This window comes from Amaranthus tricolor, chromosome 5 (genome assembly GCF_026212465.1).
Source record: "Amaranthus tricolor cultivar Red isolate AtriRed21 chromosome 5, ASM2621246v1, whole genome shotgun sequence".
Classification (NCBI taxonomy): Eukaryota; Viridiplantae; Streptophyta; class Magnoliopsida; order Caryophyllales; family Amaranthaceae; genus Amaranthus; species Amaranthus tricolor.
Window position 1 is genome coordinate 21,481,390 of NC_080051.1, and position 13,639 is coordinate 21,495,028.

Genomic DNA, 13,639 nt, shown 5'->3' on the forward strand with positions numbered 1-13,639 from the left:
TCATAATCCAAAATAAATTATGTTATAAACCCCTAATATATGCTGGTATAGCACCAAATATATTATATTATAACCTCAAATAAATGTTGTTTAACCCCAAATATATTATGTGACTTTTCATATTATACTTACACGCGCGCGTCAGTTGTTTTTTTAAAATAACATAATGGGCTGGGCTTTTGAGAACCGTCTTTACAAAAGATGGTCTCAAGTAAGAATTGTTGTAAACCTAATTGTTGATTATTTTTAAATAAACTCACTTATTTTGTATAATTGCTGAATTTACTCAACTAATGTTTATTCCTAATTGCTTGATCACAAAAAAGTTTTGCAAATGCTTATAAACTATAGATGGGTTTATTTTTAGCAAATAAATTTAATAGGTGGATTCATTTAAAAATAAACAATAAATAAATTTATTTTTAGCAGATCAAACAAAGGTTGATTTATTATTAACTATTTCCCTTTTGAAAAATACCATATTCCTACGGCACTCACTCATGAGTCCTGATAAAAAAAATAATTGACACGGTGAATAAACTGTTTACTATTATAAATATAGTATTTGTTGTTAATAAGTTAGATTTTACTTTTTACTGATATCAATCAATAATGAATTATTTTCCGGTGAATAGATATAGCAATGTCCAAAAAGTACTATCCCCAAGCTGTATTATAATAAATTTAGGTTGGGATAAATTTGCTACGGTTATCTAAATATAAAATTTAATTTTTTTATTTGACCAAAAAAAAAGGAAAAATTAATTGTATAAATGATACTCCTACTTTATATAAAAAAAAAAAAACTAATGTGTAAAATTAATGACAATTGGAGAGATATTACTATAACGGCCCGTTTGTTAGCTGGTAATAAACGGTGGTAATGATAATGAAAAATTAGTGTAATTTAGTTGGAAAATCTCTTGACTACTTTAATGAACATGTTTGTCCAACTTTAATCATCTCATTTTCTTCATAAAATTCATTCCAATGTATAACTATTGGGAGAGGTGGTATTAGGTGGTAATGAAAATTTGTAAACAAAATTTTTTTTGTGATCAAAGTTTTATTACTATAGAAATGATATGAAACTTTTGATAAAATTTTACACCTATAAATCATTCCCATTATTACTATTTAGTACCACTAACCAAACGGACCGTAAAAGAAAATTTAGCAAAATTATGAGAACATCCTTAATTGAAAATGCAATAAATTTAGAGGACAAATAAGCGAATTATAAGAAAAAAAAAAAAAAAAGTGATAGATTATATGAAAACTAGAATATAAGAGTATCATCGTTTATGTTTTTGAACACGTTAATGAGTCAGGATATTTGTATATATTTGCACAGATGTTCTTTTTATCAATTTCATGTTGATTTTCAACTGGACATATGAGACCAAAGCAATTTTAATGTAACAAGGTGTTGGTGTCCTCTATTCATACAAAGGTCGGGTACAACAAGGCAAAGTTAAGTCAAAGTCAGCAACCCAGTATCTCGCACAAAGAAGAGTTCCGAGGGAGTAGGATAGCAGGCAAATCATACCCCTACATCCTCGTCAAATATATGCAATGTGCAGAAAAGATGTTGAAGTCTTAGAGAAGTTATATAGAAGAATATATACAATGTGCAGAAAAGATGTTGAACATCTGATTAGAATTAACTTTTAGTCCACACTAAAATTTAATCCTCAAGTTCATCGTCTTCGATAAATTCTTCCTCTTCATCCTCGTCTATTTCGTTTACTTCATCTTCGGCAGCAGTATCGTCATCAACAATAAATCCTCCCAAGGTCTCATCCTCTTCATCTTCAGATTCTTCCTCCTCTTCTTCCCTTCTGCTTGTTTCGGCAGAAGATTTTTTATTTATTCTACCTTTTTTCTGTACACCGTGTTCTTTTGATCGAGTATGATATTTTGGTCTTTGAGCTTTCTTCGGTGTTGTGGTTAGTTCCTCGCCTTCACTTTCAGCAGTCCACTCTTCGTCTGCGTCATCATTTCCTCTACTAGTTTTCTTCCTTTTCCTACTACTCGTTGAACCTTTCTTCTTAGGGTCCTCATCGTCTGTATCTTCCCTAGGATCCTCGAGAAACCAATCCCATTTCTTGATATCACGAATCATTTGCTTTGGATATTGATCAAACTCGTGTCCAATCACTAGAAAGCCGAATTCTGCGGAAAAAAAAGGAAACAAAGGAAACGAGTCACTATATCCCTTTTACAAATACACATTACAGCATAGTCATTAGTAAAGGAAACAAAGGCATCCTAGAAACTCACCAGTGACATTAGCAAATTCGACATCCTTTCCAAATAAATAAGTACCTAAAGGGTTCCAGTAGGAGCTCTGGAAAGACTAGCATTCTACTACGGTTGTATGAACTACAAGTACCTCACTGGCAATCTAGTTCTATTCATCTTTCCGATTGCATTACCCTGATTCCGATGAGTCACAACTCTCATATAGTAATTTGCGGTGCAGGCCCACTACTAGAAATGTTCAAACAAACCCGATGATCCGAGACAATTGTCACATGATTCACTAATCTCCTTGCGAATCGCGAATTCAAAAAGCGAATTAACTGGCGAATCATGTTACACTGATCCGAGACCTTGTAATCAAACCCGATTTGACCCATCATTAAAAATGGATTAACAATTATGTAAAAATCAACATGGACACAAGACCCAATTTAGAATAGACCCAAAACATCTGACTCGAAATTGACCCGATGGCTCGAATGAGCACCTCTACTCACAACATATTCAGCAAGGGGTATGCAACCATCATTATTCATTAAGGATCTTTAATTCATTAGTATAATTGTGTAATATTTTTGAAATGTAATCTGGCCTCAATCACAAATTAAGTTCAAGTGTATTTCCTTAATGCTCGTAGTCATTTTTGGCATATTTGGATAGAAGAAAATAGGAGGAAAGAAATGGAAGGAAATTAAAGGGAGGGAGTTCTCTTCATCTAAATACCATAAGGTGATGAAAATGGAGGGGAGGGAATTGTTGAGAAGAAATTTGATGTGTATCGTAACCTCTAAAGGTCATACGGATATGACTGTTTTAGACCATTGTTAGAATAAATACAAATGCTCTTCTCCCCTAGATCAATCCTGAAACAATATCAAGTTTTCCTCAATAACACCACTCTTGATAATGTTAATTAGATGTAAGTTTTAAGTTTAATTTCTCACAACTTTGTCTAATCATTCAACTCTCTTTTTCACTCTATCGATCTATGGGTGACGACCGTTGTATATATAGTACTTAAAAGATAACAAGATAATAATACAGATGGTTTGGAACTCTAGAAACACGCACATAACACAAGCTCGCTATAGTCCTTTCTACTCGTGCAACTAACCGTCCAACAAGACTTAGCCCCATGCACCTACTTGACTCCTTTGCACGTAACAATATCAGGCACAAGTCTTTTTCTCAAGCCTTACATGGGTTACAAGTTACAACTTCTGTGTGCATAGGAGCGACACTCCTGCATCATATTACTAATAATAAATCTACTATGAATCTATGAATCCACTAAGATTATCCTAATTTTACTAGGATTGGTACCACAACTTGGAACCAAACAGGGAATCTTATTTGGCCGGGCCTCTACTCCTTGTTCAACGTAAAATGGCTTGTCTTGTTGGTGCAGCCAAAACCATGAAACATGCTGTCGAAAGAAATGATACTAACAAAAGTAACTTGACTAAATGTACAATTTTAATCGACTCCATCAGGACCCATGTTGTTGCTTGTCTCTTCATGTTTTGGAGTATGAACTAAAGCTCTTACATAGCTACCCCGCCCATGAACACCTCCTTCACAATGAAAAGATTTGAAAGGAAAAACTATTATGAATGGCCTACACCCACTGATACCAAGAGAAGGCGTTACAGCTTAGTTGCTTAGCACAACTACAAGTAGCATCTACATAAGGAATAGTAACAAATGAATTAGCTATCAAATATTCTCTGGTTTTTTTTAGGAAAATCTGACAGGTGGTTATGATGTTGGCTTATTGCTATTAAGAAAATCTTAATCTATGGAGCATCATAAACAGACAGGATGAAAGAAGGAAAACGGGATGATGAAAATATTCTAGAGTGTATTACTCATTTGGGAGCTTGGAATATGCTCAAAATACTATAACCGGGCAATCACTCATCATATTGATATAATCTATTACATTTACATATCACATTTCACTTCATAGCATCACTGTTACTTTGCATCTTCTCTACACCTACTGTTATTTTGCATTTCTACTGCAGACCCATTACCTGAATCTCAATGCAGCAGTCCTGCTTTTCATTGATTGATGTGGTGCTCGACCTGTGAGTCCTCAGTTCATAACAAAAACACAAGACTCTTCCTTTCTCTTCCCTTCCTTTACTTCCCCTATAAAAACTTATACACACATACTCTTTAAGATCTTAAAAGTTGTTATATCACCATAATTTCAAAGACAAAACAAAAAGGTTAAATAATCAGGAAATCACAAAGTAATTATCAATCCCCTCTCTTTTGAGAATTGAGTCTTGTCTCAGTTGGATACCACTTTCCTTGAGTCGGGTCCTAGGTTACTCAAAAAAATCCCCTCTTTTCTAGTGTCCGCAACCTGACATTATATAGAAAGGTCATCTGAAATAGAAGGACACAAACATGGCCTTGAACATATTATTCCTCCTACCGTTGAAAAAGAAAGTGTGAATCTCGATACCGCAAAGGATGTCGATCCCATCCTATGGAAACGTCTAGATGATGCAGTTCTTCAATGGATGTCATGTATGCCGCTCTGAATATTCTTTCTTTCATTCTTATACCTAATGATACCCCCGAAAAAGCTTGGTTACGTATTGCGGTCGTGTTTCAAGACAATAAGCATTCTCAAGCTTTCCACCTTGAAAATCAACTTACTAGCACCAAATTGGTAGACTTTCCTAATACCACGACTTATTGTAATCGTTTGAAACTAATTGCGGATCAATTGGGCAATGTTGATGTTCCGGTTAATAACCCACTACCACCCTTTGACACCACCAAATCAAAGCTAGTATTGGAAGAAACAACAATCATCCAATGCGACTCCCATGACACCGATAACACCGCATTCATCTCTCAAAACACCTCTACAAATAAGCCTCCAAAATCCCGCCACTCACCCTCACCACCTCACTACCGACACAATTACCTTACAGCGTCAACCATGGTGGACACAACTCACAAAAATCATGGTTGTAGCAACAATAACGGCCAACATCACAAGTTTCGTAATAACTAAAGGCACAATTAACAAAATCATCATTCAGCTAACCCCATGGAATGCTTTTTAGCCCAACTGTCGGTGGGCCCAATCTTACCAATGGCCTATCCCCCTCTCATTATCCCTCACAACCTGAAACAAGCACAATTCTTCTCACTCTCAACATGGAAGCCATAAGGGACATGGAATTCTCAGACCAAGTCCCAATAATTGGCCCACTTTGCTAATGGATAGCAACCTTTAAGAACCAATATCAACTTACCAATACCCAATTTCATCACCACAATAAAATTTATGAAGGATTTATAGTCTCACAAAGTGCAAGAGATGCAAGACTAACCAAGATAAACAATTTAAAGGACTCCACATTTTCTAAATTTGTTGAACAAAAGATACTATGTCACTTGACTAAATTTGTTGAACAAAAGATACTAAGTCAGTTCATTGAAGGACTCCACATTTTCTACTTCAAAAGGACATAATTAGCATTTAGCACTCAACCCCCAATCCAACCTTCACATTCTACAACAAAAACAGCAAAATAAACAGATTATAAGTTGCTAAAATGGTCACTTATTCAATAAAATGCAAAAATCAACATAACATATAGAAGTACAATAAAATTAATATGGAACCATTTAGAAAAAATTAAACAAACCTTGAACTGGGTCAATACCAGAAACATCAACATTTTCCAGGGCAAAATCCTGAATACCTTCAAACCCAGAAGCAGTTTCCAAACTTTGACTCAATTCAGAATTGATTCTTTCTTCAGGTTCCTCACTTTTTCTATCTATTTCCTCATCAACTTCTTCAGATTTATTAAGAGTATACCAAATTGGGGTCTTAGCAGAAACGCAGAACATATCATCAAAACCCAGTTTACCCCGTTGAAGTCTCTTGAAAGATTTGATATTTTCCCCATTTTCCTGCTGTTTTAAGCAAACCCAAACAGGATTTTTTCCCAGGACTTCAAACGAAACAGTGGGGGTAGTTTCAGGGTCGGAAGAGGGAATGAATTCGAAAGAAATGTGACGGCGAGAAACTGATAAGTCATTTGAAGAAAACCCATTTCCTCTGCCGAAAATAGTAGTTGAATTTGGTTTAAGTAGGATTTTTGAGCCATCTGAAGCTTCTATTTCCATTGTTGATCTATGTGCCGTTTGTTGAAGTTCACCAACTCGGGAGGGAATTGTTATTTTTGTCTTTTGTCTTTGCCGAACTCAAGGGCCACAGCGTTAATGGACTCCAAGTCTCCAAATATCATCTCCCTTGGCGCTGTTTGGTACGTGAAAATGAAAATTAAGTGATTATAATTGAGACTTAGAATAAAACTTGAATTGAAATTTAAAAGTAAATGTCTTATATATTTATTGGTAAATGATAAAAATAAATAAAAAAATTCGATAAAAATTGATTATATTTACAAAATTGATTATATTTATTGATTATATTTAAAAATGTCATTTTAAATTATTAACTCTCAACCCCAATTATGACCCTCTCCTCAAGACTTTTTTTTGGGCTTTCTCATTCCCATATTTATGTCTAAGTCTAAATCTTTATTAATTCTCATTCCTCTCGAACAAACAAAAAAGTTTTTTATTGCATCAAATTTCAATTTCCAACTTCAATTCCCTCTTATCTTATCAAACACGCTTCTTAGTTTCCTATATTTTGCTTTCAAAAATTATTACCAATAATATTAACATTAGCATTAGCAGTGTTTCATTCAAAATAAATCAATCTATTGATATAGGAGTAATTGTTTTAAAATTTTCTTTGTAAATCATGTAATTGAATAAACAATATTTTATTTGTCCCTCTGTAACAGATCATTTGACTCAAAAAGCTCTCAAAAGAGGTTGTTGACTTTATTTTCAGCAATTATAACAATTATATCAAATATGTTAGTTTTTTTTTAAATTAAAAATAGGTGAGTTTGGTTTGAATTAATCCAGTAAAAATGACATTAAATATATTTTTCGGTCTACGTATCGGGAAATAGGCAAATAAGTGCTTGTTTCGACTGCACTTCCGAAAGAGTTGTCCTAAGGAAAAGCGTAACGTCCTTTTTTTGCAAAAATATCGTTATGATGGGTAAAAATGACGTTAAAGTGCTAAACAAAAGGATACTATTGGTAATTAGGAAAGTCAAAGGTGATTATAGATGCTCAACGAAAGTCAAAGGTGATTAGTGATAGTCAAAAATCATTTAGGCTGGTCAAATGTCATTTAGATTAGTCAACAGTCACTTAGTCTGAATGAGATACACTTTGATATTTTGGATGCAGTAATTTGTAAAAAATTTAATGGTTGTTATTTATAAATTTGTATATTAATTAGTTGATATTATTCTCTAAACTTGTTTAAAAAAGTGATTGAGCATGAGGTGTACAAAAGTAGTTAGGCCATCCAATAAAAGCTTAAATTACTCCACAAAAGATGCAATTATGCTTTTCACAATCTGATAAACACCATCTTTAACTCATCCTACTAATAATTAAGACAGCAATCTATCCCCTGTTTCACCCGCTCTCCTTTTCCCTCTCTCCCCCTTTCAAATTCCTCTGCTCTCTCTCTCTCTCACTCTCTCTCTATCAACACCACTCCGTTTAATCCGGTTCACCATCTTCAAACATTGAAATTCCCCAACTGTAATTTCCCCCTATTTCAATAATCAAATTCCAATTTATTTTTTCCTTTGAACTTTTTGAAATATTGTTGAAAATGACAACCGTGAAGAACAATTTCATGCCACCCAACTTAATTTCAAACCTTAATCAGGCACTTTTAAGAAGGAAAGATGTCGAACAAGATGAATCATCTGAACCCACTACGTCTTCTTCACAGGATGAAAATGTGAACCCTAATGTAGAAGAAGACTGTACAAAACCCAGGATTTTGGTTACTAATGGTGATGGAATTGATTCCGTTGGTCTTACCTACATTGTTGAAGCTCTTGTTAAGGAGGGTCTTTATGATGTCTATGTTTGTGCCCCTCAAATGTAGGTTCTTTTTCCTCTTCAATATCTTTGTTTTATTAATTATTTATATTCAAATTTCTTATATGCGCTGTTATGTGGGTTTGTATGGAATTGTATTTCCAGTTTAAAAGGCTGTTTCTTCTTTCTTAATGAGAAATCCTTTGTCATTTGGGTATAGGTTAATCATAATTGTTTTCACTTTTTTGGGATGAACTTTTGCTTGTATCTATTTCCGGCATGTATTTATGATAATCCTAGTGTTATATACCCACTTGTATGCTACCATGTTGCACTATAAAGTAAATATGCCCTTTTATATAGGAGATATTGCAAAATGTGCACCATGCCTTTTGAATTTGCTACATATCGCAAGTCAAATTCTTTTTTATGTTGTGTAACAAAATCAAAGTAATGGAGAGAGTATCGAGCGGGTTCTTGAGCTTTTATTTGAGTTCTAGACAAAAGGAAGAAAAATGAGTATTTTTTCTGAAGATGTTGTATTCTTAACAAAATTTGTTAATGTTTTCCCTCCGAATCTCTCCCGTCCCTTTTTGTTATTCAAATAAGGGATCGTCCATCATTTCGAATCCCTCCTGTTCCTTTCCCTCTGCTTTTCTCTATCCAAACACAATGTAAATATCCGTGGTCTATGTAACAAATTGCCAAGGTAGTTTGCTGGTTTGTTCATGGGCATTTCAACAGTAGGATGCAATGCTTATTTTCCAAAATGTGATTTCCACTTATTGATGTACTCCTATATGGTAGATATATTTTCTTGATGAGATACTTTGTTTGGTTAACTAAAAGTTGATTTGTAATTATAGGGATAAATCATCATCCGGGCATGGTGTGACCTTTGGAGAAACAATAGCTGTAAGTTCTGTTGAAATGAATGGTGCCACAGCTTTTGAGGTTTCAGGTAGGCCTAGATCTTTTCCCTTAAGCTAAACTGGTTATTTGTTGATTATTTTTCTCAAGCTACAATTGGTTGGGTCTCTTCTTAGTGGTTCAAATAAGAAGAATTTGACAAAATTAGAACTTCATTGGAACCAAAAACGCCCATGTTCAAACCGTGATCTCTTAATTCTTGGATAAAATGGGCGCTTAATTTCTGTCCGATGATCTGTTCTGAGAATACCCTATTCTGAACTTTGGATCCTCAATGTTCGCGCTTATTTTATTTATTTTGTGCTTAAATTATGTTCTTTTAGCAATCGCACCAACGAGTATTGCATAAGAAACAAGGACATAAATCATTTCAGTCTGAGCTTTGCCGAATTTTGTGTCAGCTGTGGATCAAGCAATTCTGCTCTTGGTAGCTCTCCAAGTTTATTTGCTATTGCTTTTGTTGATTACAGGAACACCTGTTGACTGTGTGTCGTTGGCATTATCTGGTGCTCTATTTACTTGGTCCAAGCCTATGCTGGTATGACTTGAAATTTCATAATTGGGAACGTTAAAATTTTATGTGGAAACTAACCCATTTAGTATTATGTTTAGGTGGTTAGTGGAATTAACAAAGGATCAAGTTGTGGGCATAATATGTAAGTATTTGTATTGTATGCTTTCTTTATCTCCTTATATAGTTATATGGAATCTTAAGCAATTACATCAAAAATACTTTGTAATAAACAATGGGTTGGAAACAATGTTTTAGATTATATAACATATCTTGAGGCCTCAACCATTAATTTAAGCTTTTGGTTAAGTTGGTTTCTTCACATAATAGCAGAAGCCAATGTGACAAGAGATCACAGGTTCGAATCTCACCCCTCATTTAAAGTGGAATATTCAAGGCCATGTATAAGGCAGGGCTGCATCCACACTTCTAACCCAAAGGGCTGTAATGTGAGGGGACGTGTTAGATTATATAACATATTTTGGGGCCTCAACCATCAGCTTAAGTTTTTGGTTGAATTGGAAATTGAAGCATATGTACCAAATATAACACAATGAGAAAATATTTTGTAACAACCCATATCCTTTTATTTACAGTAATTCCCATTGCGTTGTGTTATATCTCGTGAACCTCCAGGTTTTACTCTGGTGTTGTTGCTGGGGCTAGAGAAGCATTGATTAGTGGCGTACCTTCAATTTCCATATCATTGAATTGGTAGAAAATCCAAGACTCTTTTTTTCCACAATTATTATAGCTGCATTGTTTTATTAGACCTTACTCAGTCTTATGATGTGCTTTTAGGAAGAAGGACGAAAGCCAGGAAAGTAATATCAAGGATGCTGTGTCTCTTTCACTGCCAGTAATTAAGGCCGCTATCAGGGATATACAAAATAGTGTATTCCCTAAAAATTGTGCATTCTGCATACAGATCCCAACATCTCCTTCGTCAAATAAGGTTTACACCATCTTTCAATGCAGTATCTTGTTAAACATTAGTCTAATAATTTTTCCGATCTTGCTTAAAATCTAATTACTCGACAGAACACTTCGTTTACTATAGTTGTGACTTACGACAGTTTTTTGTTTTCATTATTTAATCAATGAACATTACTAAAATTGAGGATCCTAAGAGACGGCATGAACCTGAACTCGACTGTTTGCAGGGTTTCAAGGTGACTAAGCAAAGCTTGTGGAGATCTACTTTGTGTTGGCAAGCAACATCTACCAAAAAACATCCATACATGTCTAACCAACATGGTTTAGGCTTCCAGCTTGCACAGCTTGGTCGAGATGCATCTGCTGCTGTGAGTAACTCCAACTATCGCTGCTTGATCTTTCCTTGTACCTTGTTTTTTGATTTCTCCTCCTTTGTAGTAGTTTGCGTGATCTTTATTCTTCTAATGAATCCCACTTGTTCTTTAGGGTGCAGCTCGTCATGGGATCGGTCAAAAGAAAAATCTAGAGATTGAATCTGTTGGGGCTGCTGGAAAACACAAGTCGGGCCAGAATAAAAAGTATTTCCGCCTTGAGGTAAGAATTGTTCTATTTGCTAGACAGTCTAATAAAGATCAACATTAAGGATTGAGGCTTTCTTTCTGTATCAATTGAAACAATTGATGTCATTATAACCTATGTTACTCGGACTCGAATACTGACGTCGGATACTGGTACGTGTCCAAGTGTCGGATACATCTAAATATTCAATTTTAAGCTTAAAAAGAAGTGTCTAAGTGCCATACCAATGTCCGAGCATCAAGGATCGAACACAGGTATGTAAAACAAATGAAGAGTCCAAGTAACGTAGATTATAACTTAAGTGGGATGAATCCTACATGAAAGCAACAACTATTTTACCACCAGTATAAGCAAGTAGTCCTGCATGCTGTATCAACACAATGCATTCTTGCTGGACAAATTCTTCTTTCTGGGTCCCACCAGGCTGCCTATTTCAGGCTGCCACATGGTGGGTTTTCTTGCAGGCAAAGTCAGTAATTCAGTTTATTGGTTAGTTTTAAGCTTTGTATTGGCAGAGTTAGATAAACTGTCATACCTTTGAATCTTTTCAGTTTATTGACAAAGAATCTGATGGAATGGATGAAAATTCAGATGTCAAAGTACTTGAGAGCAATTTTGTAAGTGAATATTTGGAGCTTTTCTCCCCATTTGTCACCAATCTAAGAATTATATGTTAATTCACTCGGTATTCATCGTATTTATCGACAGGTAGCTGTTACTCCCGTGTGTCTTTCCCCATACCCTGAATCAGACGTTGAAACATCAGCTGCAGAATGGATTATGTCTGCGTTCAAAGAAGACTAACGAGAGGCTCAGGAGTTTTCTCACATAATTTGAACAAGCTATCGAGCAATATACTAAGAGAGCACGCGGGTCGTTTTAGGTCCATATTTTCGACTTGTCTTTCCTTTCTAATCCTGGTTTTGGAAGCTTAAGAAATGCTTCCTAATTTTAGTATGTTGTAAAAGACTTTCTCTTCTTGTTCTCCCACCATTTCAAGTTGGGAGTCTGGGGTTATTTCGAACTAAGCAGCTCTCTTATGGCTTGCAGCTTTTGGCTGTTGTATTTAAACAAATTTTGTAATCAAGGTTTCCTACTAAACTAGACATTTGATCTAATATTGTTTCTGTTAGGGAGTGTTCTAAACTTGTGGTTCACCCCTAGTTGCAAAAAATTTGCCTAGACGTGTCTAGGGCTGGTGCCTTGAATGGGCCAACGGGTCGAATGCTTGGATAAGGTTGGGCAAGGCAAATCCTTAGGGCGAGCTTCTAAGTCAATTGTTCAAAGCACATGTTTCAATAATGATACGAGGAAGTGCAATAGACACTTGAAATACCTGAAGTGAAAGCGTTATCAAAGTCAACGATCAACGAACTGGAAGTGAGATTTAATTCTTCTGTAGAAATGACCCGAACTGGAAGGGAGATCACGTTAGCCTTGCCCGGAGGGTGATCTCCCGAAAAACCCCTCCGACACTCAAGTTAGATAGGAGAAAAGAGATTAATGAATGAACGATAATAGATTGAATGTAAGACTATATGTGTCAGGATGTTAATTGGTTATGTTTTGGTATGTTGATAAAGATGATAATGAGTAGAGGTTTGGATAGAGTTTCGACATGATATCTATGAACCCGTCCTTATATGTGACATTAGCAAATATTTATAAGTGAAAGCAAGGTAGGTTACTCGGATCATGGGGGTCATTGGCATGATGGGAGATCATGGTAACAAGTGGAGAGTAGTGGGTAGTTACACAAGGAGGGTTAGGGTTTCTAAAAATAAGAAAAATTACATGGCAGTTTAAAAAGCAGAAAAAGTTATAAGAAGACTTTGACTACAGGTCAAAGTCAAAGGTCAATGGGTAGCAAAGTAACATTATAACAATAATATAAATAAATAAATGAATTTTAAATGTTACCATAACAACACTGTTTAGCCTTCAATTTTGTGCGACTTGACCTAGCCAAGTCGCACATTTTGTGTGACTTAGTCATTTTTAATATTTTCAAATTAAATTGATCGACATTTTTAGATTTGCGTTTATATTGCGATTACGTTAATTAAAACAAATTTAATATTTTTTTTTATTTTTTAAATAAATCAAAGTTAATTGATTGATTTTAGTTTTGTCAACAATGTGCTTATGTTGATTTAGAAATTATTTTTTTTATATTTTTATAATTGAATTGAAATTAAATCATTTGATATTTCAAAGTTGTGTCTACATTGAGTTCAACTTAAATTAAAACGAAATTCATATATTTTTGTTTATTTAAGTAATTTAAAAGAAATAAATCGATCGACAAATTAGATTAACAAATAATTGACATAGCTATTCAGGAAGGAAAAAAAATAAGGGCTGAACCTTTGCAATTTGAATATGATTTTAAGAGCAAAGTACATTTGTATTTGGTAGTCCTAAAACATAAAACTAAGGAACTTTCAACAGCAA

General features: G+C 34.6%; 2 protein-coding genes across 2 annotated transcripts; one reads left to right on the forward strand and one right to left on the reverse strand.

Moving 5' to 3' along the window:
• Positions 1 to 1,578: 1,578 nt before the first annotated feature.
• LOC130813281 (transcription initiation factor TFIID subunit 7) lies at positions 1,579 to 6,562 on the reverse strand. Its single transcript, XM_057679082.1, has 2 exons — positions 5,943 to 6,562; positions 1,579 to 2,175 (listed from the first exon to the last, which is right to left on the reverse strand). The coding sequence occupies exons 1-2, from the start codon at positions 6,427 to 6,429 to the stop codon at positions 1,688 to 1,690; spliced, it is 975 nt and encodes a 324-aa protein (XP_057535065.1). The 5' UTR covers positions 6,430 to 6,562; the 3' UTR covers positions 1,579 to 1,687.
• A 1,209-nt stretch (positions 6,563 to 7,771) lies between these two features.
• On the forward strand, positions 7,772 to 12,315 carry LOC130813221 (uncharacterized). Its single transcript, XM_057678997.1, has 10 exons — positions 7,772 to 8,292; positions 9,096 to 9,190; positions 9,630 to 9,697; positions 9,772 to 9,815; positions 10,307 to 10,384; positions 10,472 to 10,625; positions 10,834 to 10,974; positions 11,093 to 11,200; positions 11,737 to 11,802; positions 11,894 to 12,315. The coding sequence occupies exons 1-10, from the start codon at positions 8,015 to 8,017 to the stop codon at positions 11,987 to 11,989; spliced, it is 1,128 nt and encodes a 375-aa protein (XP_057534980.1). The 5' UTR covers positions 7,772 to 8,014; the 3' UTR covers positions 11,990 to 12,315.
• Positions 12,316 to 13,639: the final 1,324 nt, after the last annotated feature.